At 56.8% G+C, this 27,636-nt stretch overlaps 1 protein-coding gene across 1 annotated transcript in view; it reads right to left on the bottom strand.

Moving 5' to 3' along the window:
- Window positions 1–23,328: 23,328 nt before the first annotated feature.
- The window catches only part of CLIP2 (CAP-Gly domain containing linker protein 2), an 82,152-nt gene continuing 77,844 nt past the window's right edge, over window positions 23,329–27,636 (bottom strand). Inside the window, exon 16 of the mRNA XM_050908906.1 lies at window positions 23,329–27,601. Within this exon, the coding sequence (XP_050764863.1) occupies window positions 27,590–27,601 (12 nt within the window). The 3' untranslated portion in view covers window positions 23,329–27,589. The remainder of the gene's footprint in view (window positions 27,602–27,636) is intronic.

Raw genomic sequence — 27,636 nt, forward strand, 5'->3', positions numbered from 1 at the left:
GGTAGAGCCATGCACCTCCAGCCAAGGTGTCCCCACCGGCGTGACCGTCCCTACAGCTCTCGTGGGGAGATTCGCCGGTGTCTAGCATAGCTTGGGTGCACATCACAAAATTTCCCCCCGCCGTATTCACAAGGGCTCAGCTTTTTTTTAACGCTGCGCCCTGAGCACTGCAAGCCCTGCCGCGCTGGGTGGCAGCCAGCCAGCAGGCAAGGGACAGGCAGACAGATGGACGGGGACAAACCCACGCCCAGAGACGGTGATTACACACCCGTGGGTCCCGAATCGCCGATCCCCCGGCGATGCCTCTGCTCCCCGGGGCTGTGGGGAGCTGCCCACGTGCATCGGTGCCTTCGCCTGGGAAGGACAACGCAGCACCCTGGGGGGATCCCCAGCGGTGCCGGGGTCCCGCCTCACCCCCCAGTGGGATTTGGGGTGCGGTGGGGTGGGGAGGGCAGCAGGCGCGGGGCAGAGGCGGCGGGAGCGGCTCTGATAGCTGGCGATTTGAGCCGTGACTCAAAGGCTGCCCAGGCCGGCGTCGGGGCTGGCCCCGGGGAGCCCTGCGAGGACTGCCCCGGGCTGGCCAGGATCCGGCCCTAAAATACAGCCGGGGCCTCTCCCACATGCTTCTGCTCAGAGTCACTCCGGGACAAGGTGACCTGGCCGCTGCCACCTCCTCCCTCCCGGGACGTGCCGGCACTCGGGCTCCAACACGGTGGCCTGGCCAGCATTTCCCTTCCCCTGATGCCTTGACCCCCCCAAAGCATACGAGCCCCTTCTTTCCCAGGGGAAAACCAGCCCGGGATCAGCCCCGGTCACTATAACCTCGGGGGAACACCGGCCCCCTTCCCCAGCCTCGCCGCTGGGCCAGCTCAACCCACCGACCCTGCAGCCGACCGGCCCTGCCCTCTTGTCTCGTTCACCCCATTTCAGGGCGATTTAGCAAGGGAAATCAGTCAGCAGAGGTGTCCCCCAACACCAGCAAGAAGGGGCCCCCCAAGGACGCCGAGCCTGAGCCCCCACGGTGCCGGCACTGCCATGACCACAACACGGCACACGGGCACGGGGCCGGCGGAGCCTGAGGTCTCGCAGAAACACATGTTCCCCCCTGCTAAATTCCAGCTTAATTCTCATTTCCATTGTGTTATGAAACACATTATCTGTTGAAACTAAGTCAACAGTTGTTTGCATTTACGTGTAAACACAGCGAATATTAGGAACGGGGCCAGCATTATATTTGCATACGAAATGCTGCCTGCACTGCCCTCTCTCCCTGGCTCTTCTCTATCCCTGCAGTTAAAGACACGGGGATGCAGGGAGATGGTGAAACCCAAGACCAGAGCAGCCCGAGAAGAAAAAAAAAAACTTGTTTTTCCCTTTCTATTTTTATTTTTGTGCAGCAGGAGAAAAACCATCCCTTTAAACCCACATAACGCACCGACACGCACACCCCTTCATCTTGGGCCCAAACTGAAACCGCTTCAAATTCCCAATGATACGCATATCTTATCAGGCCTGCTTTGCATAGCGCATAAATATTTATTTGCTTTTAATCCTGCAAAGCAAACCTGCCTCGTGGCACATTTCCCTTAATCGGCAGCTCCAGCGCCCAACGAAGCACCAAGAGAAGCGGCGTCCCAAATTTGCAGCCTGCTTTAGGTACAACGGCAGGGAAATAAGCACCCAACGTCCAGCACCCACCACCTCTCGGGATGCCCAGGGCCGGTTTGGGGGGTGCCAAGGTGGCTGTAAGGCACTCCGGTTCCACACCACCAGGGAAAGCAAGAGCCTGGCTCAGGCGCCCCATAAATAGGAGATACATGTGCGTTGTGGTTTGGGTGTGGGAGGTGGCTCGATGCTGATTTAGCTCCGGGATGGTGATGCTTCCAGGAGAGCTGATACCAGGGGTGGGGACCGGCCCCTCAAAAAAAAGAGATTTTTGGGGCTGTGCAAAGGGAGAGCACCCTGTCACAGGGAAGGCAGAGGGCACGCAGCTTATTTTTTGGGCTCGTAGCTTATTTTTCGCACATGCGCTTGTTGGGTTGAAAAATGGAAACCCTCGGATGTCTTCATCCATGAGATGGGAAACAAGGGGCTGCACCACCAGGGACCAGCTCAGGCTCTCCTTCATCGCAGTTCAGGGTGCCACCAAGCACAGACCCATAACCCAAACCCCGCCGAGAGCCACGCAGCCTCATACACTGCAAAACTTGTAGAAACCGACAAAAAAAAAAGGGAATTTTCAAATACCAAATCACCCCGACACCAAAAGCCCCCTAATTACCTCTTGCTTCAGCCAGAAGGATGGGAAGCAGCACGCTCGCCTGCATCCGTCCCCGCTCCGCGGTGATCAAAGCATTCACATCAGGACCCACGGAGCCTGAGATTGTGAATTAATTTCTTAGTCAGTTCCCCTTAAATGGGTGGCAAACAATTTGGCAAGGGGTGCCCGCCGCCCGGGTGCCGAGCCCGAGGCAGCCGGTGAGCTCTCAGCACGGCTCTTCGCACCGCACGCAGCCACAGAGCGGGTAAACATGGAGCTACTTTATAATGGGCAAGTAAATATTTAAATAGGCAGGTTTATTTCGGCTGCTCTGCCGCCCTGCCTTGTCCTCTGCAAAGTTGCTGACCTGGGTGGAGCCCAAAAACCTGATTAAAAGCAAAATGCTGTTTTTCCCCAAGATGGGAGGAAGCACCTTAACCTCTCCCCGAGGCCAGTGGTATGGGACCAGGAGGAGAAACCACCCCCGCCACCCTACAAGAGGCTTTCCCCAGACGCCGAGTGTGATCCTGCATCTCTCCAGCATCTTCAAGGAGCATTTCTGGCAGCCCAAAACCGCGACCCCCAGGATATCAGCACTTCTAAGGAGGGGTACTGCTCCATCCCCACAAATGCCTCCCCCAGCCCCCGTGCCCATCACCTCGCTGCCGGGGACACGAAGCCCCCCAAAGAGGCAGCCTGGCTCTCTCCAGCATCTTTCCAGCTACTCAAAATACCAAGGGCAATAAAGAGAGACTCAAGCAGAAAGCAAAATCAATACTGAGAAGGAAGGTTCTGGGCTTAAACGCCTTTCGTAGCATTGCTGGTGAAAAGCGGGTTAGTGAAGGAGGGGAGGGAAAAGGACAGACAAACCCTCAGCACACCCACAGCACATGGGTTTAAGAGGAACAGCGTTTGCTGTAAGGTTTTCCATAGGCATCACTGATGGTTTCTAGGCGGGGAGCACGCAGGGTGGGTGCAGACCCAGCCCGGCACCCCCCGAGCCTGATCCGACCACAAGCAAAGAGTTATTGGAAGAGGAGGGAGACCCCAGCACCGCGTCCTGGCTCCCACCCGAGCGATGCTGGCATGCATCGCCCCATTTTGCTTTTGGGGGGTGCGGAGCCACGGGGTGGGGGCACATGGGGACAGCCGGCCGTCTGTCGGCCGGCGCCGGGAGGAGAGCCACCCTCCCACTGCTCTCCTCGCCCGCAGCCCAGACGGGAGCCGTTTCCCTTCCTGCTCTTCTGGTCCTGCACCTCCTGCACCTCCAAAGGGCCGGCTCTGGCTGCCAGCGGGCATCGGCTTCCCTGCCCCAACGGGGATAGCAACTGGGGGGAGCTGGGCACGTGCATTGGCAAAGCCCATCCTCCGGTCCGGGGATGAGACCCCCGCATCATGGGAAAGCCGGCATCCCGGAGCATCCTCAGCAGCAGCTACCCACAGCAGAGACAACTCCGCATTATTTTTAATTATCGGGTTTAAAATAATAAAGGATGCCTACGTGCTCCAGCGCATCGATGGCAACCCAGCACAAGCCCAGCTGTTAAAAATAGCCCTTTCCAGGAGCGCGGCTGCCAGCCACCCACAGGCACCCTTGGCCCCCGTGGGACGCGCGCTCTCTGCTCCGTCCACCGGCATCACCGTGCCAGGTCCATGGCATGCCAGAAGGTCAGCGAGAGTGGAAATATGCATCTTACGTGCAGAAAAAAATAAAATAAATCAACCAGAAGCCAAAAAAAAAAAAAATTCAACGATACCTATGCTGCTAGGGGAGAAAGAAATCAATCAAGAGGAAGAAAATTTATTGGCGATGAAGCCACAACCCAAGCAGTCTGCTTTCAGAGAGCATTTAAAAATGAGGGGATTTGTGCGCTACAAGGTGCAGAGGGGAGGCAAGCATCGCTCTTGCCGGCAGCTAAAGTAGAGGAAACTTTTGCATCGCTGCGGCGGCGCTGGAGCCGGCTTTTATCATGGAGAGCCTCGTACGCAGGCAGTGATAGGGCTGGATTTCTGCAGGTGTAATTCCCACGGAGATAAAGACCTTGTTTTTCAACAAGCGGTGGCATCGTACATAAATTACAACAGCAAACATGGGGAAACAAAGAGGTTTTCAAGAGAGCACATAATCCTTGGAGGGGCGGCTCGGGGAAAGCCAGCGAGTGGCTGTGGGAAGACGATGTGGGAGAGACGAGGGGCTAATCTTGTGCTCTCCCACCCCCCATAAAGGAATAAACCTTCGGGCAGGTGGGGGAAAAAAATTAACCCACCTAAACGATAAGTACTTGAGGGGCTGAGGATGGAGGTGGGATGCTGCGATGTGCCGCTGCTGCCTGCTCTTCCCTGCAGCAGGATCCAGCAAGGAGCCGTGGGAAGGGCACGGGCGGATGCTGGATCCATCCCGGAGCCAGGTCTTTGCTCCGGGAGCTTGCACGGGGAGGGCTGGGGTTGCACCACACCAGGTCAATCAGCTCACGGGACTCTCGGGTCACGCTCACCTCTCTTATAAGTCTTTTCTTCTCCCCTCTCTTTTTAAATAAAATAAATAAATACAACCTGACACTAATTCTAACGGCTTTAATAAATATTTAATGTCCTGTTAAAGGTCGCCCGCCTCTCGCTCCCACCGCAGATCTGTATTAACAGCACACGGGCCACTCGGTTTGAACCGCGCTGTTTCGTCGGGGTTCCAACGCCCAGCACGCTCCTCGCCCCAGCCAGGCGTCCCCCAAGGAAGCTGTCGGGCAGCGGTGGCAAAACCTGCAGCAAACCCCAACTAAGCCCCTTGCTTTCGATGCAAGCCCCCAGTTGAGCTTCCTCTGGGGGCACGGGGGCGTTTGCATTTTTGTTGGCAAAAATACCAAGCTCTAGCTCAGGGTAAAACGCTGTAATTTCACTTTGGGGGTTTCTAGGCATTTGTCCCCAGAAAGACGAGATGAAATTACAGCCTGGCAATGGCCCTAAAGGGTGCGGAGCAATTTATTTTCAGTGATCCTCCTCTAATGAAGCTAATTTATAACCTTGTCAGAAGGCACACGCAGACTCGGGGCACCGGCGCAGCTCCCTTCCCCCCCGCTTGCCTTTCCCAGGATGAAAACCTCCAACCCAAACCCCAACCAGGATGTTTATTTAAGGCCCAAAACCCCAAAGGCACTTTAAACAAGCAGAGTTCCTCACATATTTTGCCGACCGAGCGCGATCCTTCCTGCCGGCGATTGCAAAAGGGCTTCCAGCACCCGGGGGGGTTGCGGGGGGTCCCTGCTGCCACGAGGACAGGGCTGTCCCACTGCTCGGATGGGAGCAAGGATGATGCTGTGGGACCCAGCGAGCTGGTAGCATCTCAGGGTGTCCCTGCAGACCAGAGCATCCCCACACATCAGGGTCTCCACGGCTCAGCGATGTGGTGACCCAGTTTTGGGGGGACTTGCTGATGACCCTACCACCATCCCAACAGCCCCACTGCGCTCTGACGGGAATCAGTCCTCACCAGCTGGAAGGGTTCCACAGCTCATCCCCCGGCTGGCTAAAGGGGAGGAAACCATAAGAAAAAGCCCTTTCTCCATCCGTACCAACCACTTCTGTTTCTCCTAGGACATGCAAGACCCACGGCAGACACCGGCAAGAAGGAGCAGGGGAGAGGCAGCACGGCAGGCAGCTCCCACCGCTCTGCCAGCGCCGCGCAGCAGCACTTTAGCAGATGGTGGATCGTAACATCGTTATATTTACCTAACGAGATTGCTTTATTGTAGCCCTCCAACAATAAAGCGAGAGCATCTAAAGGCAGCGGCCAGCTCCTGGGCTTTGAGAACCCAGGTGCCAAAAATATATATATATATATATATATATTTTAAATCTAGATATAAATCATGATTTCAGAGGTCATGTTAATACACTGATTTTTTTTTCCCATACTAAACCACATGTGACTCGTATGCAACAAAAAAGACATACAATTCAATGCTTTAAATTCTTCTAAGTGCCAGGGAGCGAAGCTGCAGTAGCAATTCAGGCGATGCCGTGGGCGCGCAGGGCTCAAACCCCCCAGTCTGCCCAGCCCAGGACAGGCGACGGGTGTGCCAGAGACGGCGTTCCTCCAGGCAAGGACTATCGTTCACTGTTTGCACAGCAAATGGGGTCCTAGCCTCCTAAATACTAATGCAATACAAATAATAAAGATAATTCCCACATATTTAATCATTACGAGAGCTCTGGGTAGAAATGATAATCAGGCCCCTACTAATTAGGGAGACATAATCCTGCCTTTCCTACAGGTTTTTCCATCCCCGTCTCCTACCCTGCAATGAAACAAGCAGAAAACCAACCCAATGGGGAGGAGTGTGACTTTGATGGGAGCCTCAAATAGGTCACGAAGCCTGACCGCAGCGGGCACAGCCCCGTCCTACCGGTGCCGGGGGAGATATGCCAAAATACCCATCCCACGGGGCTTGGCAGTGGTCCAGCCCCAAATGCAAACCATCCTTTAGGGTCTCTTTTGGGAAGGTCTGAGCAGCAGCATCCATCCAGGGAAAACCCCACCCTTGCCACGCATGTCCCTCTGGGGTCTCTGCCCTGCAGCGGGGTCCGGACCAGCAGCCCAGCAGCTCATCTCAAGCCTCATCCCGAACCTTTCAGCGTCCCAGACGCTCTGCCCGATGGCTGCCGGCGGGTGGGCAGGGGAGGGCAGCGCCTGACTTACCGGCACTGCTCCCGGGTGCTGTCATCGATGCGACGTGCCACGCGTGCTCCCCGGCACCCAGCCCTTATAAAGTGGCCGGGCTTAATTTCAGGCGTGAGGATTGCCGCTAATTAGAAGCAGGGCTGAGTTTCCCTCTTTCATCTGTGCGTGTCAGCGCAGGGGGCTCTGCCCACCTCCAGGGAGCCACCTCCATCCCCGGCGCGATGGCCGGAGCCGTCCCCACCGCCCAGGGCCAACCCTTCGGTCCCACCAGGCTGGAGCTCCAGCAGCAGATGAGCAACCTGGTGGCCAGTGTCCCAAGGTAAGGTCACCTCACGCAGGCACTACGGAGTGGGTGGTTTCCCAGGCAGGAGACACATCCATGCAGACGCAGCCGTAGGTAAAAGCAAGACACGAGCTCTGCCAAAACCTGGGCGTGGAGTCGCGCTCATCCCCGCACGCCACCCTTTAAAGATGGGCAAAGCATCTTCTCGCACAGCAACCGGATAAAACCAAGGAGGTCTTCTTTACCCACTGCAGTGGTTTCATGTCCCAATGTTACCTTGCTCCGGAGGACTCCCTCTCCACTCACCACGAGTTTTCCCTAAGCCAGACTGACCACCTCTATGTTATTCTAACCAGCAGTTACCAGAGGGAAAGCTTTGAGGGTTTTTTGCCTTTTTTTTTTTTTAGTGAGGGAGAAGGAAGCCAAGGGCTCCTCAATGGCCTCACCACTGGCACAACCCGTGGCTGGGATCCCGTGCGTCCACCCCCTGCCTCGGCCAGGGATGGGGCTTAGCTCCAACCTCTCTACCAAATGCCTCTTCTCATGTAAAGGGATTTTTCGGCCCCACTTCAAACTACCCCATAAAGCTGCTGGTTATCAGGGCCTGGGCACCACACGTTGCTCTCAGAAGCGTGCAAATCCCTCCAACCTCTGTCCAGCCATTACAGGGGGAGGTTTCTCCTCCAGGAACATCCCAACTAAGCAGGACACACAACCCCTGGCAGTGACCAGCACCCGCACACATCACCAAAAAGTGCAAGAAATGCTCCAAAAAATAAAAAGGATAACAAAACATCCTGCCCACCGGTTTTCCTCCCGGCTATCTCCAGAGGGATCTACACCCCAAAGCACCCTCCGAGCTCCCAGGTTTTACTCTGCCTGTGGGGCTCCAGGAGTGGATCAGCAGCAGGTCCGTGATGCCCACCACGAGCCTTTGCACCCACCCGCTCGCACCCACTTGGATGGCTCAGGGGCGTAGCCAGACCCCGGCACACCCCATAGGGGATGTCACCCACGGCAAGGGGACATCTGGGTTTGTCCCCTCCAATCTTCTGGGGCAGAGGTTCCAGGCACGCAGGCGGGCACTGGATGACAGATTTCCAGGACCCCTCCTGGGTCCACACTGACCTCCTCACCAGCATTTGCTCCTTTTGATGTTGCAGATTTAAAGAAAATGAAGACAGACACCTCATCCCTCACATGAGAGGTGGAGATCAGCTCTGAGGGGGGAAGCCCTGGTAAAGGACGATGACATCCGTGCGGACGCGCAGCAGCAGAGCGATGCTCCTCACCGGTCCCCTGCTCATCCCACTGAGGTAAATTCTCTTCTTAAACCAGCCAGACCAGCACAGAGCAGACAAGGCAACGTGAAGCCAGAAAACTCAAACAGAAGCTGTTTGCATGCAGGAATGTAAATCCCACCTCGGTACAGCCTGCTCTCGAGGAGGGGATTTGTGTACCGACTGCTTTTCTTCATAGCATCCTACCTACGGGAAAGCCTTGCTGCCGCCATAGGCAAGTCCCTCGGAAATCACCGCCAAAGTGTTTGTAAGGCGGCGTTTGGCAGCAGCTTCCCAAACCAGGACGAGGCACGGGGGTATTCCCACAACAGCGATGTCCCAGCTGCTTCGGGGGATTTCTCCGGCAGCAGCCCCCCATCCCAGGCCATTGCTCCGCACCACGGGGGCACCACGCAGCGGGGCCGAGCGCCCACCTGGGCTCACTTCACGTTTTTCTCTTGGGCTCGAAGCAAATTCAACCAATGGGGCTGCACTAAGAAACGAACCATCGAACTGGCGAGCAAAAAAACCCCAAACCCCCAATCCGTAAAGTCCACCTGGACCCCGGCCACTGCGCAGCCCCAAGCCTCCCGCAGCTTCTGACCGGGCCGAGCGCTCCTGACCTCTTTTTAAAGACAATGCTTCAAGAGATGTAAATAAAACATGTCCTGTGAAGGGACAGGCTGCAACGGGGCAGAGCAAGGTCCTGGGAAACCTTGCTCCAGTCTGCAAAGACCTGCCACCTCCCCGGCAAACCTCCGGCCGGGGCTGCTCTCTGCCCCCAGCCCCACTGCTGCCAGCATCCAGATGGACACCAGAGGCCCTTCCCTACAGCTTTTAGCTGGGCTCTTCCCAATAAATGAATCAACAGATACATTTTTAGCTCCTGGATGTGTATCTCCATCCTCAGAAGGGGCTCCCAGTAGGTCCTTTCCTCTCCTCCTCCCTGTCCTCAAGGGCAAGGCTCTAGTGGTGGCAAACCCACCCCACGTGCCTTCAGCATCTGCCTCTGCTCCCCCGAAAGCCCCGGAGGAGGTCTGTCATTGCCGACAAGGTGCAACACAGGCAGACGTGGCCAGAGGGCCAGGAGCAGAGCATGGACACCAACACAGCCCCTCGCCCACTCATCCCCTTCCCCAAACCATCACCCACCACCTACACCCAAGCCCAGCCATCCTGGGAGCAGCAGTCCCCATCCACACCTCTTCTTCCATGATGAACCACCACCATGTCCACCCGCCACAGGCATCTCCGAAGGGATGCCGGCAGCACAAGGAACAACCGCGCCCGTCGGCCGGCAGGCAGGGCAGGGTGCCGCTGCCCAAGCCGGGGACGGCTGGCACCGAGCCCTGCGCCCACCCCAGGGGTCAGCCCCACAGCGGGCGATCGGCCAGGGACGAGCCTGGCCGGCGACCGGAGTCCCTCCGCATTCCTCCAGCCTGGCTGCCCGGGTGCAGCCGCCAAAATTCCCAAAGGAAGTACAGGGCATTGATAATTGCCAAAAAAAATCTGAGCTATTTCCTGCGGGAGCAGCAGATGGGAATCCCTCATTAGCTCCAACAGCGAGAGGTCGCTTGTTTTGGTCTGGGATTTTTGGGTTTTGAGGGTTTTTTTTTCTCCTTCCTTTAAGCAGAGCATCGCTCAAGTCGTATGTGATGCACACCATGCGGGACAGCCAGACCTGTCCCCTCTGTGCTGGCCCCAAAGCCCACCCTCCTTGTCACCTCCTGCCCCACGCAAGGTCCCACCAGACGCCTGCCGGCACGGCACCAAGCTCCTGGGACAGCACCGGGCTGCCAGCAAGGGCACTGTGTCTCTCGCCCAGGCCGGTAGGGCAGGTTGCTAAATACGTCCCTGAGCAGGTTCCTTCCCTCCTCTCCCGGCTTCTCATTAGCAAACCTAAACGAGCAGCGACCCACGGCAGTACCAGCAGCACCTCCGCCGAGACATGAAAGCCCTCCTGGGAGGGACAGCAGAGGGAAGCAGTGGTGGCCACCAGTGCATGTCCCCTTCGTCACCCCCCGGCTCCTGCAAGCACCTCGCGAGGGCACCTGCCCGATCCCTTCCCCTGCCCGCACCCAGCGGCGATGCATCCCGGGCAGGGTTCACCCTGAAAACGCAGCCCTGGGAAGCAACACCAGCTGGGACAGCAGCGGTGCATGGGAAAACCAGCGGCACAGCCCCAAACCGGGGCACCCTGTCCCCCGGCGGTCACCGGGACCCTGACTCTGTCGGGGCAAGGGGAGACGAGCGGGGGACACGCAGGCGGCCACAGAGCCACACTGCGCTGCCGTGGCTCAAAGGCGACCCTGACACCCGACCGGCTGCTTGGTATCGCCCCGACAGCGGCACGCACCGCTGTGCCAGGGCTCGCTGCTCTGGTGGCGGGGGCCCGCAGGCTGTGGCAGAGGCGCTGAGCCGCGGCCTTTAGCGTCCCAGCCCCTCGGCCGCTGGCGGGGTCGGGTCTGATGCCGGCAGCCACCACACCGCTTTCTCATTTCAGAGCGAGCGCTGCAGCAGTTTCCACAGGAATAGGAAATTCTGTGGGCTCGGACGGGTGACAACCAACATAGCGGGTCTGGCCATGTCAGCGGGAACCGGAGACCCGGGATCCTGCGGAATTAAAGGCGCTCGCGTCTGCGGGATTATTCCCCAGCTGCAGCACTTCCAGCAGCTCCTCCAGTGGGAGCGGCGCGAAGAGCAGACACCCCAAAGCTGGGGGCTCCCGTCACACGAGGCTCCGTGCCGACGTCCCCAGGCGGTTCCAATGTCCGGAGCTCACACACCGACAGGCAATGGATGCAGCAGGAGGCCGAGCGACCGACCCCAAAGCGCCCGCAACACCCAGCCCCACGGCTCTGCAGCGATGCTCGGCGGCACCAGCGCCTCCCAAAGCGCTCTCGCCCAGGTGCACCCGGCGCCCGCCGTGAACACCCGGGATTACCTGTGAAGCGCTGCCGGGTCCAAGGCTCACTCCAGTGCAAGATGCATTAATAGGATCGCTCCGATTTACAGCTTATCCCAGATAAACCCACTGCCAGCCTTGCACGCTGGAAGGACAAGGGCACCGGCTCCCCAGGGAGCAACTTTCTCCCCCATCACGGTTGTCCCCGCACACTGAGAAACCTCCGCTTGCCCCCACCAGCACTGGGGAGCCGCAGAGGATGTCTGTCCCTCCACCCCACGGGCCGCAGTGCCGAGGCCAGGTTACCAGCCTAGCCGAAGCCCCGAGCGCTTCGTCAGCTCAACCCTGCGTTTCTATTTCCAGCCGCGCTGCCGCCTTTCCCCGCGCCGGCGGAGAGGGAGGCCAGCCCTGGCAGAGCCCTGCTTGCAGCTTCCCTTCCTGCCCGGCACCACCAGACGCAGCCGGGGCAGGTGGTGGCCCTGGAGCTGCCTTAGGGATATGGGACACCGTTGCGGTGGTGGGCACCAAAGGCCAGCCTGACATCCCCTGCCCGACTGCCCCAGCACCCCCCCAGCGCTATCACACCCCCCCAGCCCGACTGCTTCCTGCATCCCCTGCCTTACCACCCCAAGCACCCCTGCAGTGCTATCACCCCCAACCCCTACTGCCCTCCCCCAGCCTTACTGCCTCCTGGCATCCCCCCACAGCCCTGATGGACCCCACCAACCCCAAGCCCCATCATCACCCCCAGCATTCCCCCCCGCCAGCCCTAATGCACCCCCCAGCCCCGAGGAGCTCAACACTCCCCCCAGCCCCAAATATCCCCAGCATCTCCCCCAAGCCCTATAGCCCCCCAACATCCCTCCCAGCCCTAATACCCCCCCCAGCATCCCTGCCAGCCCTACTGCCCTGCAGCATCCCCCAGCCCTAATGCCCCCCAGCATCCCCCAGCCCTATCGCTCCCCAGCATCCCTATTGCCCCCCTGCACTCTCCCAGCCCTGATGAGCCTAGTATTCCCCCCCAGCCCTATTGCCCCCCACCATCCTCCAGTCCTATCACCCCCCCAGCATCCCTCAAGCCCTAATGCCCCCCTGCACACCCCCAGCCCTATCACCCCCCCAGCATCCCCCCCCAGCCCTATTGCTCCCAACATCCCCCAAGCCTTGATGCACCCCCGCAGCCCTATCACCCCCCAGCAGCCCTAATGCCCCCCTGCATCCCCCAGCCCTATCCCCCCCCCAGCCCTATCACACCCAGCTCCGTTGCTCCCCCCCCCCCCGGCCCTAATACCTCCTTGCACCCCCCCAGCCCCATCGCACCTAGCATCCCCCAACCCCCGCATCCCCTCCGGCCCTCCCCACCGCCACCCCCAGGACTGGGACCGGGGGAGGAGGGGGGTGACCGGGAGAGGGGGGAACACCGTGATGGGGACGGGGAGGGGGGGGCAAAACTTTTCCTTACCGCGGGCGTCTCGGGCGCGGCGCTCCTGCCTCCCCCGGCGAGGCTGCGCGGGAGCGGCGGGGGCGGGCGGGCGGGGGCCGGGATGGAGCCGCCTCCCGCCGCCTCCCGCCGCTTCCCTCCTCCCCGGGCGGAGCCGGTACTACCCGGTGGGGCTTAAAGGAAAGAAAGGAAGGGAGGGAGGGAGGTGAGGAGAAGGGGAGGGGGGGGAGGGGGTGATTAAAAAAAAAATAATAATAAACCCCCCCAACCCACCCCAAACTGGGAAGGGAGAGCAGCTCTTTGTTCTGTAATCCCAGTAAAAGTGCCAGCCATTCGCCCCGCCGCTAATCCCAACCCCGCTCAACGGCACCATCCATTGGCTGCCATTTACATACGGGATTAACCAGCCCGATAACCGGACGGGGGGTTTGGGGGGGCGAGGGGGACGACGACGAGCCGTGTTAAATCCTTGCATGCCGTGCCGAGCCGCGCCGAGCCGCGCCGAGCCGTTCCGGCTCGGCACGGCTCGGCGCGGTTCGGCACGGCCCCGGCGCGGTAGCCCAGTTGGCTGCTGTGGGGGGGGGTTATTGGGGTGCCATGGGGACCTGTCGCCACCTGTTGGTGTTGGCATGGCTGGGCTTGGCACGGTTTGGCATGGTATGGCTTGATAGAGCGCGGTCCTGGTGTGGTTTGGCACGGTGTGGCTCGGTACGGCATGGATCGGCATGGCGTTGGCACAGGTTGGCACAGCCTTGCGCTGTACAGCTTGGCTAGGTTTGGCTTGGCTCGGCTTGGCGCGGCACAGCACAGTTTGGCATGGCCTGGTCCTGCACGGCTCGGCATGGCATAGCCTTGCCCCACATGGCTCGGCTCGGCTCAGCATGGCACAGCTTGGCACGGCCTGGCCCTGCACAGCTCAGCACGGCACAACACAGCTTGGCACAGCCTGGCCCCACGCAGCTTGGCTCGGCATGGCTTGGCCTACCGTGACATGGCTTGGCATGGCATGGCACTGCATGGCTCAGCAGGGCATAGCACAGCTCAGCTCGGCACAGCCTTGCCCCACGTGGTTCAGCTTGGCTCAGCATGGCATGGCTTGGCACAGCCTTGCTCTCTATGGTGTGGCTCAGCACGGCCTGGCTCAGCATGGCCTGGATCTGCACGACTCAGCTCAGCACAGCTTGGCTTGGCACTGCTTGGCTTGGCGTGGCATGGCTTGGCATGGCACGGCTCGGCATGGCATATCACAGCTCACCAGCGCATGGCCTGGTTCAGCATGACCCAGCGTGGCACCGCACAGCCCTGCTCAGCAGGGCATGGCCCGGCTCGGCATGGCCCGGCTCGGCATGGCCCATTAGGGCATGGCTTGACACGGCACAGCGGGGCTCGGCACAGCATCGCACAGCCTGGCGCTGTATGGCCCAGCTCGGCACAGCCCGGCCCAGCTCGGCATGCCCGTTCGGAGCACCCCGTTCACCGGAGCCAGGCGCGGCGGTGCCAGGAGGTCCTGTCCGCCCCATCGGCGCTGCCGCCATCCCCGGCCACCCCTGCCCGGTGGCACAGAGGCCGAGGCTGTGTTTGCCAGCCAGGAAGACGACCCGCGAGGAGGAAATGATTATTTTCCGAGTTCCTCGCTGCATATTAAGGAACGGCAAATTAAAACAAATGAAAAACTATTAAAAATAACTTGACAGCGGTTTAACCTCGAAAGTTTGGAAACTGCTGACATTTTTTTTTCCCTTTGAAGCACACATTATGCAGCTGCTCCATTAGCTGGATTTTGTTTTAAATAAGTGATGATTTATTACTGCTCCAGGGCCACAGGGAGAAGAAAACATTTTAACAAAAAACACTTTTCTCTGGTTTCTGGAGGAGTGGGGAAGGGGCTTTTCGGCGCTGCCGAGCCCCGTGCGGGCACCCGGCACCCCCTGCATCCCTCCCTGTGTCATCAGGCCTGGCAAACTCATTGCATTGGTAGCGGCAGGCTGGGGGCTGCGCTGCGTCCCAGCAAAACCCCAGTAGGGATGAAGGGTTTGATGGGACGGGGCTCCTCGGGGCAGGATGGGTCCCACCGGGGTGGCCGGAGCCGGTCCCCGATTCACACGTGACATTGGCTGTCCCTGGGAGTATCCATGGTGAGTGAAAACACACTTGCTGAATAATTAAATGGAAGATCTTACTCCAAAGAAAGAAATCAGGGCATCTTTTGGCTAATTATCTTTAAGCCAGACCCAAAACAAAAAAAAATCCACCAAAATTAATTTAATTAGGTCATCTGAGCGCAGGAGCTGAACAAGGGGGAGCTGCCTGCAAAGGATGGGCAGGTTTCTGTGCAGGGCTCTGCTGCCCAGCTCTCGCCGTGGCTCTCCATCACCTCCATGGCACGCTGCTGGCCAAAACCCATGGCCCCTGACCAGGGAAACCTGTGCAATTTAAAAAAAAGGGGGAAAAAAGTGTATTTTGGTGCAACATCCAGCTGCCACGGCTGTGCGCATCCCCCTGCTCTGCACCCCGGGAGGGCTGTGGCCCCGAGTGCCCGTCGCAGCGGGCAGAGGTTGCGGGCGGCACTGGGGTGCCCAGGAGGGCTGTGGCCCCACGGTGCCCGTCGCAGTGGGCAGAGGTTTCAGGCAGCGCTGGGGTCCTGCCTGCGGCCACGTTCAAGTCAGGCTCGTGCTCGTCGTTGCTCCCAAAACCTGCCCTCCCTGGGACCGGCCCCGTGCTCCCAGCCCGCTGGGGCATCCGGTGGGTGCCGGCAGCCCCAAGGGAACATTTATGGACCGGTCAGAGAAACACGGTGGTGTTGGCATTTGGGGAATTAAGCAACCCCCCGCATACGTTCGACTCATCGCCACTGGAAATACGCTGCAGGGCGACATTTCTCGGAGCTCTCCGAAGGACGCCGACCCTCGGAGGGGACCTTGGCAAAGAGGGTTTCCAAGGTCCTTTGGCCAAAGACCAACAGGGAACTGTCCTGCCCTTTTGCCTCGCTCCAGCAGACCCCGAGAGCTGGTCGCAAGGCTGGGACCCCAGCGCTGAGCCCCGGGGACGGCTCTGTGCCGGCTGGCTTTGGGGTCCCATTTTGCTCCTCACCGTTGGGGACCGTGAACCGAAATAAGGTTGGAGATCCATGGGTGCCACCTTTGGTCACCGGTGCGTGAACAAGAGAGCTCAGTCCCCGCGGCCGGCAGCAGCTCCCAACAGAGCCTCTGCTTTAGGTGCCGTCCCCATGTAGGGCTATGAGCGCTTGGGAGGGGGAGAGGCCAAAATGATCCTGAAATTTGGAGAAGGAGCCTGGGAAGATGGTGTGGAGGCGGGGAGGCTGCGGGCTGAACCGCACGAGTGCCGGGAGGGACGGGCTGAGCCGCAGCTTGGCCGCGTGGGGAGGGCTCCTGGGGCTGCTGCCAGTTGGGGGCTCTGGACTTCAGGGGGGAGATGGACCTGCTGGTGGGACCCCAGATGTTCTCCAGATGTTCCACTGGAACTGAGTCCACGCAGGTGAACTCGGCATCCTCGAGGGATGCTCATGCTTATTAAAAGGACGCCTGGTCCAGCCGAGGGACGGATGCGATGCCTTAAACGCTCTCTTGCAATTTTCACATCTATGCACGTCTCTGAAGGAACCCACCACAACAGGATAAATTGGGGGCAAGACATTTTATTTGGGGGCCAAAACAATGAGCCGCACAAACCCATCCAACTAGGCGAACGGTGTGAGAGGGATGGTTTAATCTGCTCTATCTGCAGCAATAAAGAAGTTCCTTGTCACAGCGCCAACAAAAGAAAAGGCAACATCGCCAGAAAACAATCCTATCTGCAGAAAGATTTCTTTTTTTTTTTTAATTTGTTAATTAGTGACTGCTGGGCATCACAAGAATCGTTGTTTTCTCTGATATGCTGATTTCTTCTGTCTCTCGGTGGAATTGGAGATCACAAAAATAAAAAAAGAAAAGCTGCTTCTTTAGAAAAGGGAACGAGGAAAAAGTTTTCGTAAGGTCAGGAGAAATTTAATTGAAAGAATGAGTTTATTTCTTCTTTCCTAAAGGGGTATTGTGTTCTTTTGCTATAGCAAATTGCTGGTTAAAACGACCAAGGCAAAACAAAATGGTTTTTAAATTATAGATCAAAGAGCGAGACATTTCTGGAAGCCCCCGGAACTCATTGCTGCCGGGCACGTCTCGGGTGAGCGGTGCGGACGCGGGGAGCTGGCATCACCCGGAGCAGGGCTGGGAGATGCAAAAACCATACAAGGAAAAGCCTAGAGGAGAAAGTACTGGGGTCTGCGGCTCTGGATGGGAAGCTTTGAGGGTTGGGGGGGAAAAAAGAGATTTTCAATCCATTGCTCGCACTTGGAGGAATAAGACTTTGCATGCAGCAAATTAACCACTGGTGTTTGGGCTGCGTTTGCAGCGAGTCCCTCCTGCACTGAAAACAGCTACTGCGGGGAGAGCTGTGCACCGAGGCAGCCAAAAGTATTATTAATTCTTTTGCAAGATATATGCTATTGAGTAAAACTGGCAAGGATTCCCTGCAAAACCCGAGCTGATATCTATTGGTCCCAAACATATTTGTAGAAAGATCAAAAAACGCGCCCCCCCCTCCATTCCCTGCCTGCTGGGGCGTAGCGATGGCTTATAGTGAATATTTACTCTGCCTATCTGCATTTAACATATCTATCTGCGGTGCCAGCTGCCTGCAGTTGTGCCGTCCTTTGAACGCTGCGCTGCAAAAGGAGTTTGCTCCGGCGCAACAGATAAAATGCTTTTCCAGCTGTCTTGCATGCATCCCTTGAATTATTTCCATGCTAATGAGAGCCCGGCGAGGCGCTCCCAAACCGGAGCCTCCGGACAGCGTCCTGGGGAGCAGAGCGGGGAGATTTCCATTTTCTGACGCCCCGTCCTTCCCAGCTCCACGTCACCTGGCAGGAGGAAAGGCCCTTTCCTAAGCCGACGTTGTCACCGGCGTTGTTTTTGGCTCATCAGTGCAAGGGATGGGGAACCCTTCACACACCCGCGCGGGCAGGAGGGCTGCTTCGGGTACCGGCAGCATCCCTGGGGGGGGTCCGACAGCCCAACCCTTGGTCCTGGGGTCCCCTCTGCAGACTTCAGGCATCCAAATGGGACCGGGGAGGCCCCATCCATGGAAATCCCACTCCCTGGCGCGGGAAGGCAGGCAGTGGGGTTATCCCCGGGCTGCGTTTCGGCCGAGAGCATCACCTCCTTCTGCCGACGGGGGACGAGGGGCTGCCGGGCGAGTGCCGGCCCTGAGCTGTGCCCAAGGTCGGGCTGATATTCATACATTTTTAATCAAACCTGCAGCTGAGGTTACAGCCCCAGCCTTTGAAATCGCCGCGTAATTTCTCAGTGAGGCTCCAGCTTTGCCCATCAGCACCTTCCCCGCGGGGCTGCGGCCCCAGCAAAGCTCCTCGCCCCCCGTCCCCTGCTCAGGCTGCTTTCAGCCCCCGACTGCAACCCCTCAACTTGCTGCCCGGCAAAGCCATCCCCACCGGAGGACCCACGCCCTTGCAGCCCACCCGCTCCCATGCCGGGAATGAACCGAGAGCGTCGGTTCTCTGCAGGTGCGGGGTCTTGGTGCCGGTGCCCCCGTGGCGCTGCCGGCCCGGCACAGCCCACCCAGTGCCGGTCGGGGCCCCCACCCGCTCACGCCCTTGCAGCGCCGACGCCAAGGGCAAGAGGCATTGACATTCCCGTTGGGTCCGCGCAGTGCAAAAGTAAACTTAACGACGTTATCCACCGATCTGGTAATTAATACCCTGAATGCTTTTTATTGGAACGAGCGAGGGCCAGGACATGCCGGGAGTTTTAATGAAGGGCCGTGCCGGAGAGGCGCATCCCCCCAGTTTCCCCTGGAAGGGGCTGTGCTGGGGGGAGACTGGGGGGTGGTTTGGGGTCTGGGGGGCTGCGGTCTGCGTGGGGTGCCTTGTGCCCCATGTTGGGTGCCCCTGGGGTGGTCCCAGCCCTGCACCCGCCTCACCAGCCCCTGCACCCTGCTCTCCCTCCCCATGCGCTACAGCTGAGTGCCACGCTGGACCCCACTGGGTCTTTTTTTAAATGAGATGCTCTTAAGATCTTTAAATATTAGGCAAGAAGTGTTTTCCCAGGTTCTCGCTGTGCCAGGCTCCACAGCAACCGTTCGGGGCAGGGAGCGGGCAGAAACCTGCTGCCCGACAGCGCCGGGGACGCCGGGACCGTTTAGCTCCAAAACTGCTGTATCTTTAGTTGATCCCGCTGCTATTTTTAATACAGATGCCTTATTGAGATTCAAATGAATGTTTCAAATCCTCGCTCCTTTGCATAATTCTTTTTAATTAACACTTCAAAGGTTTGAACACAAGATCCATGCTATTTCCCTAACGAAGTTGACTGAGCCTGCTTTCCCCCAAAGCTCCCCCGCCACGTTTCCGAGGGCTAAAGCCGGGGACGGGTCTGTCCCCCGTGTCCCCTGCACGGTGGGATGATGGAGTTTGGGATGGGGCTCTGCAGAAATGGGAGCTAAGGGAAGAGAGGGGGTCGATGGTTGCAGTGCTGAGCGGGGGCTGCCGTGCCATCACCCACCGCCCCGGCCAGCTCGGCATGCGCCGGGCAGCAAAACAGCCTGAGCTTGGCACAGAAATCGTGGCATTTGAAGTGAATATAGTCAAGGCCACTGCTTTTGCGTGTGTGTCCCCCCCAGCATCAGCCATAGCTATAACACAGCCATGCCCCTCCAGGTCGAACAAAACCTCCCCAAAAAGGAGCACCCCATCTCCAGGGTCACATTTTGGTCACATTTTCAACCTTCTTGGCACCCAAAAGGCCCAGAACTGCCTTTCTTCCTTCTGAAATTGTACTTGAAAAATAAAAACTGAAATCATCACATGATTACATTCACTAGTAAGTGCTGGAGCTTTTCCTCAGCTATCCCAAGAGCTGAGAGCGATGCAAAGACCCAAGGATACAACACAGACACAGGAGAGAAAGAACAAGCCCAGGTTCCCCATCTCACCTTCCCCCCGTCTCTGTACCCACGGGGTCTCCCTGTCTTGAGTGGGAGCAGCCTCACTTTGCAGGATTGGGACCCTGAAGAGCAGCGTGGTGCAACAAATGGGGAAATGAGCTTCAGTTTTAATTCCTGTAAGTGCAGAAATTATTAGACACAACAAAATTGTATAATTAGTAGGATTTAATAAGAGACTGTCCCAGACATGCAAAAGAAGTAGGCCTTTGTTCAGCTACAAAAGACATTAATTTGCAAATACTTTTAATATTCATTTTTTGTTATTTAGACTGATATTTTGAAAGTCTCCGATAAAATGAGAAATCTGGACTAAGCATTCCAGTTGCATTTCCAAGCGCAGGAATCCAGCTTTGATGTTCCCCTTGATAACATCTTTTCAGAGCCTTGACTGCATCAAATTAAATTCTGATTGCCCTGATAGTGCAATACAGCTTCCAAATGTATTCAGGTGACTTTTTGTTCTGGAAGGAAATTAGCTATTTTCACAAGGATGCTTGTTAGGCAGCAAAGAGGTGGGGAGGAAACAGCCTTGCCAGGGAAGCAGCATGTTCCTGGCCCCGATTTTGGCACTGGGGCTGCGGTGCCCCTTCCAGCCGGGCTCGCTGGCGTTGGGGCTGCAGCGGGGAGGGGACACGGGCAGCCCCTGCAAAAGCAGAATTGCACCTTTGGTGGCCCACAGTTCGCCCAGCACCAAGCAGAGACCTGGTACATCTGCCCCCTCCAGAGGGGACAGCCCAAAGGGACGTTCCTGGGGGAGCACGGACCACGGGTGGCCACGGATGTCACCTCTGCATGTGTCCCCATGCAGAGAGGTCACTTCATGTCTCATCCCTACCTCACCCCTGGACTAAACCCATCCCTGAAGCACCCGTCCAGCTCTGGGCATGAGCACAGCATCCCAGGGTGACAAGGTCCTTCACATGGATGAGGAAGGGCGTCCCACCCATCGCCTCTTTGAGCCCCTCATGATGCCCAAGAAGCAGGTCGGGATCCCCGTACCATCCTCACCCCATCCATTTGCATGCAGCGGTACTGCTCCCCAGCCCAGGCTCCGCTCCTTGGCTGGATGCGAGGATGAAAATAAAGTGCAAATATTATTGTTGGCAGAGATTACCAGCTCCCCCACTGTGATTTGGGCATTTTTAAACTTCATGTTTTATTAATCCTCACCATACGATTAACGGCACCGAAATGTGATGTCTACGAAGGCATGCGCTACAGTGTTATCTCTGTGAGATACCGGGGCTTGGACACTTGATTGTAAATATGCACATTAATGAGTTATATAGTGGAGCTACATAAAAGATGGAGCTGGAGTCACCTGCCCTGAGCAGGGACACAGTGCTCGTGGCCTTTGCCACCTGCCCCGGGCAGCCCAGCCCCTGCCCAGAGTCCAGGGAAGGGCTGGCTTGATGGAAAACTCGCTGTTTTCTGCCAGCTGTACTGGATAAAGCCTCCTGTCCCCACACCCCGTCTTTTCCTGGGTACATCTCCCTCCAGGAGCGCTGGCTGCAAAAGGGAACTTGCTTGGTGACCTCGCAGCCAGCGTGGGGACAGCTCCACAGCTGCCGCTGGAGCGGTCCTCCCCCTCGCCGGCAGCCTCGGCAGCAAAGACGGGACTGAAGGAGCAGAGGGTCACAAACCTCCTCGAAGCAGCTATTTGGGGCCAGGGCCGAGCGGTGACAGCGGGATCCCACGGGCGAGCCACCGCCCAGCTCCCCACGCCAGAGCTGCTTGGCTGGGAGAGGATCCCACCCCTCCAGCGCTGCCCAGCATCTGAGGACCCGACGGGAGTGACCAGCAGCAGCCTTTGAAAGCAAAGGGCAGGGAAAATAACGACTTCATCAGCTCCCTGCCCAGCGCCGAGGGCTGAGCCCAGACGGACCGTCCTGCGTCCGGAGATTTCTCCCAAGCCAAGCTCATATAAATTATTCTCCTTCCAGCCGCTGGAGGACAGTGAAGCACACGGCAGCAGCGGATGCCATCAGCACCCGCTCTAGAAAAAAGCAACGCGGTGACCCAGGGACCCGCCGTTCTTGGCCAGCTATTTTAGGAGATCCTGAGACCCTGCAATGCACAGGGCCAGGGAGCTGGTGAGGAAACAGAAAGTCTCAAGTTACTCGTTTTTGACAGCAACTCTTACACACCTTGAGAAAATAAAATAGCAGGGTATCACAGACCACACTGTGCAGACCATGTTACAGCTCTGGAATAAGGCTGCAGGGCCAGTTTTCATGGTGTTATTGTCAGTCACCTGTAATTTTCTTGGGGCCTTGCTCTGGAATCAACCCATCACCTGCAAACCTCACCAGCTATTCAGAAAGAGTTTAAAACGTTCAGATAATCCTGGTAGTGGAGAATTCTGTTTTAAGTCCAGGAAAAGAAGCAGCCAGGGAGCAAGGAAAAAAGCATCCCAGTTTTTTCCTGTATCTTAAGATAGCTGGCAATACTGGGAAACCCCTGCCTTTCTGTAAATGATCTACAGCCCATGGGTGCAGGAAAACACGGCAGTAAGAGAGATGGATGTTTCATTGCTGTATGGGGTGCTGCTGAGCCGGGGCACAGGCCATGGGCAGTCAAGAAAATTCCCAAATAAGAGATTCTGTACCATGAAAAAAGCACCAAGCCCTGGAGTAAATTCCCCCGGTCCTGCCCCATGGAGGACAGCGTAAGCCCACGATGCTCAGAGCATCCATACGGGCACGTAGTGGGAACACGGGGGAAGAGGGGCAGGAGGCTGGGCTGGGGAGCAGCGTGGCTTACCTGGACCCGCACGTGGGGCTGGCACCGACCCTGGCAGCAACCACAGCTCCCCCCTGGGATCGATCCACAGCAATCTCTGTTCCCCTGTGCTCTAAAGGTCTTCAGCAAGTGAGCTGGAAGGGATGAGGATGACGCAACCGCCATCTCCGCCCTGGCAAAATCAAGGTGGAACCGCTCAAACAAGTGGGTGCCAGTCTCGAGGTGAGGGGAGGTGGGTCTGGCGCAGCACACGGCGACACTCCTCGCCTCGGGGTGTTGTGGATGCATCAGAGAGGGACTGGGGAGATTAACAGAGGGAAAATAATCATGGAGTAATAAATAGCACCATCACCCTGTGGCTCGGGAGATACCCGACAGCAGCGGGCCGGGAGAGCTGCCCCGGGAAGGAGCCGATGTTTGGTCTGGCTGTCCTCACCTCCAGCACAGGGTGCAGAAGAGCAAACGCCGCATGCCGGCTCCCGGTGCATCTCATCCCCCAGGGCAGGTCCGCGGCCGCTCGGCTGTTTGCAAAGCCTGCTCTCGGCAGAGCCCGAACGCTGATGGCTCCAGGTCACTGCTTGGGCTCCGGGCAAGAGGGACTTGCCAAAGCCCCACATTTGAGCTGTGAAGGGAAAGCCCCCCCTCACCCCCAGCCATTTCTATCTCATCGTGGCTCATGCACTGCGAAACACCCTTAACACACCCCCAGCAGCCCCGGGGTGCCCGACTTCAGCCACAGATTTTATTGTTTAGTAACGAGCTCACCACACCAGCAAGCCAGGACAGGGGTGGATGGTACATGAATACATATCTGTAGTAGTTACACAGACTGAGATTTGTACAGCTTTTGTACAGAGGAAGAAATAAAATGAATCAAATAACAAAATAGACATTAGCAGTCAAACCTTTTTTTTTTTTGGTCTTTTTTTTTTTTTATATCATACTAACAAAATCTGATAGCCAAAAAATGACTAAGCTACAAAATTGTAATACATACTGTACGGGTAAAAGGTTATCATCCATTTATACATCTAGTATTGTCTTTATTCTGGTAACTTACATGAGGCCTATAGGATCTTAGTGTATTAATAACTCCCTACAAGATAGTGTTGAGCTGCTAAAGCTGCCGAACAACAGAGTACTGGAATTTTTGTTAAGACTTTTACAGTGTCATTTGCATCATTTTGTTTTAATGAAACCCTCATGCATCTCTACTGCAAGCCAGAGGAACCGCTGGTGGCTGGGGGTAGGCAGGAGCTGTAAAGCCTTGGCTGGCAACTTTGCACCCATCATTCAGTACGGCACCGGCGCGGTGCTGCCCCTTGCTCCAGCTCTCCGGATGCTGTAGGAGGGATAAAGCTGAAATCACCAACCAAGCCCGATTCTTTTCCTTTGGTCTAGAGGGTTAGAGAAGAAATCACTAAACACGGAGCAGTCTCCATTTCAAAGACTTTTTTCACTGGATAATGTCTCAGCTTTCAGCAGAAAAGCATCACTAACTGTTGGGGTGGTCTCACAACCGGGGTGCCGCTCCTTCCCTCGGTGCCAAGGGCTCCAGCAGTGCGCTACCTCCTGCTCCCCACCCTGCACTGGTGCTCTGAGGCATGATGCTCGGGTCTCAGCTCCAGATGCCAAACCAGCACGGCACGCACAAGCTGGGAGAGGGGCTGGGGAGAACACAGCCCCCCCGTACCAGCTCTTGGGGATCGAGGTAAGAGCAAGGCTGAAGCCGAAGGGGGAGCGAAGGCACAAACAGGAACCAGCCCCTGACCAGCAACAGGAGATGGGTGCATCAGTGCTCCAACGCCCTTGAAAATCTCCCCCAAAGAACCAAGCCAGTAAGACCAAATATCGTGAAGTACTTTATACACCACCACATAGGCAAAAATAGCACTTAAACTTACAAATAAATAGAGGGGCTGGGGAATCTCCTCCTTGTCCTTTCCAAGTTTGTCCCTAGTTTGGTCTCTTACAACCTCAGAAGGGCAGCCAGAGGCAGGTGCCCTTGGGAAGCCTGTGCCAGTTTTGGAGAGGGAGGACATGGCTGGTGTCCAAACCCCCTCCTGGGCACTTTATACAGGGTTGAGCTGAAACCCAGATGACACATGTGATAGCATGTCCTGTTGACACTGTAGTCGGTCCTGTTTGGGGAGCAGCTCCCATGAACCTGCACCCCAAGGTGGGTGGGGACACAGGGGACCTGGCTTCACCCCGCTGCCTGTTTCGGTACAGCCCTGCAACACAAAGACCACGCAGCCTCCGCAGAAAGCCAAGAAGTGCCATCAGCTCCTGGCTGATCCGTAGGGACCAGCACAGCTATTTACAGCCAGAGACGACCATCAGCACTAACCTTAAACCTGCTCTGACCCATCTGCTGCTGTTCTGCGTTGTCACCCAAGCTGACTGGGAAGAGCCACAGGTCTGAGCCACTCACAGGGGATGGTCCCTGGGAGGAGACAGGAGCCAGAGACTCCTCCAGCCTGAACCACTGCCACCCTGACAACTTTGGATCTGATTCATGGAACCAAATACATGGTCCCCATAACTGCTCCTGGGGGATCCCGCCCTGTGCAGAGCCAAAGGTTCATCGAGGGTGGTGGAAAATGCAGGTACCCTTCCTCTGTAGATGAAGGCAGCTGGTCACAAGTCACTAGAAGACCTATCAGGGAAAATAAGTTACAAACCAGAACGGGCTCTCCCACCGGCCGGTGCCCGGGAAGCTCTGGGCTTGGAGGCAGGCGGCGCTGCAAGAAACACTGTTAGCTCCACTCAAGCCAGTGGGAGCTGCAGACGTGACTTCAGAGACCATCCAGCCAACAGAAGCACTGTGGGAAACACCAGCCCTAAATTCTTAAAAACAGCAGCTCCCAGTGAGGTATTCACTGTCACGGGCTGTAACAACGAACGTGCCCTCTGGGATTTTCCTAAATTGCTTAGGAGATGAATACAGCAACCAGGAGAATTTTGGAGACCACCCCTATGATCCCTTGGGAAAGTCTCAGAGCTAGGCAGAGATGTGGCAATCTTCCTGGTGATTAGTAAGAGCTGACGAAACACTTCTACAAGGCAGGACGGGATCCCACTTGAATTATTTCCAGCCAATTAGATCCCAAGCTCTGCCTCCCCCTGCCACGCGCCAGATTTAAGCTGTGTTTTCTGACCTGCTTTACTCCCCTGAAGTCACCTTCCTCTCCCTTTGAACGGACAGAGCGCACCAATCCTGCAACAAGTGAGCAGGGTCCAGTATTGTATCGTAGCCCAGATTCAGCAACGTCCTCCTCATGGCAGAATTGCAGCCAGGAAGCCCAAGTCTTTCCCAGGTTGCTTCTGGCTGCCCATCCTTCAAGGAAGTAGGAGTCTGGCAACCCACTAAGAACAAGTAACACAAGTTTGTAGGAAATCAGGGCAAAAAGCAATGAAGCTGACATGCCGTGATGTTCATCTGCCTGTCGTCTGGCTCAGATCTCCTCTCTCCGTGGTCTCTTCTGTCTTGTTCTCTTTCACAGATGCCCCCTCATGACACAAGAGCTTCTGAAGACTGGAGGAGTCAGGCACTAACTAGGGGAAGCCTGGTAAAATATTGCTGTGACTCTTCCCTGTGGTATTCAACAGTGAATCTGAACTGGACTCTCTCACACCTTTAAGAGCATATTGTCCCCTTCCTCCACCCTAATGTCCCTTGGGAGCTGTGGTGCAAAGTTGAACAGAAGAGTAAAGCCTTCGGAAGAAGGAACAAGACCCTTGCCTGGGCCTGCACTGCTGTGTACGGACACAAGAGCTGTGTGGGCTCCAGCCTTGGATTCTTTCTGCTCCAAAAGCTCGTACTCAGGTCATGCACAGAGGATTGCTGTACCCATCAAATACAGGCAGCCACTACTGCATGAATGCTCACAGGAGCACCTTAGCCTACTCCATTCCTGGTAGTAGGGGATGGGCATCATACTGAAGAGCCAAGGATAGCTCTGGAGAATGGCCAGGCAATCCCTGATTAGCTGTTAAATTAAACAGGCAAGGAGGGAACGATCTCCTTAAGGCATCTGTCCCACACTGACTGCAGCCAGTATGGAGCTCTCAGGCCAGCGATGCTGAGATCCAGCCGTCCTGTGGAGTCCTGTGCTCAAAAAAGACCCAATAAAACACATACTAGTGAGGGGGACCGGGCTGGGCAGCCTGGCTGTGGCCCAGGGCATTGGCAGGCCTGCTCAGCAATCGCTCTGCAGAAAGAAAGGCCAACCACATCTGAGCGAGGTGTGCCCGTCCGCAAACTCACAGCCACCATAGCTCCTTCCCCAAACAGCAGTGGGTGAGAAACGAAATAAATATCCCTCTGAAACCGGATTATTTCCCACGACATGCTATGATACAAGTACTAGGTGCAGCCTCCGTGCTCTAGAACAGCGATGTCTTCTAGAAGGCGAGGAGGGAAACACGTCCCCACACCCTGTCTTCCTCAGCCTACGCGTGCCAGCGTGAGCAGTCAGCCCAGCAGGTTTCACTCGCTTGTGCAGGTCTTCAAGACACCAGGCTGGGTGGAAGGGAAGGGACAGACCACAGGGGAAGCGTGCAGCCTCTGGGCACGCGCTTTGGAGTTGAACACCACAAGCAAATCCCTTTGCAGCTCCTGTGGGGTTACTGGGACTCGCTGACACTTCAGCCACCGCTCGGGGCAGCTGTCATCCAGACCACGTCAGCTGGTGGGACAAGGGCAGCTCAAGCAATACAAATTCCACAGTCAAAACCAATACAAGTAAGAAACCAAACCCAGAGAGATCTTTCTGCTCCCTCCTGGAACAATGGCTGTCTTGGAAAACTGGACTCCAGGATTGTCCTGATTACATCAGTTAGTATATTATAAACATTGTCCTGCTTTAAAGTGAAAATACTGTATCTGGTCTTTCGGAGGTGCTAAAGCCAGATGTGGTATTGTTTTTCCTGACTGTGCACAGGAGCTGATACTGGCGTGAAATGATCCTCTTCAACTCTTCTCTATCAGAGCTTCTCCTGGAAGAAAAGAGACCTTGTTAGGCAAAATGAGG

The sequence above is a fragment of the Gymnogyps californianus genome, chromosome 20 (genome assembly GCF_018139145.2).
Source record: "Gymnogyps californianus isolate 813 chromosome 20, ASM1813914v2, whole genome shotgun sequence".
In the NCBI taxonomy this organism is placed as follows: Eukaryota; Metazoa; Chordata; class Aves; order Accipitriformes; family Cathartidae; genus Gymnogyps; species Gymnogyps californianus.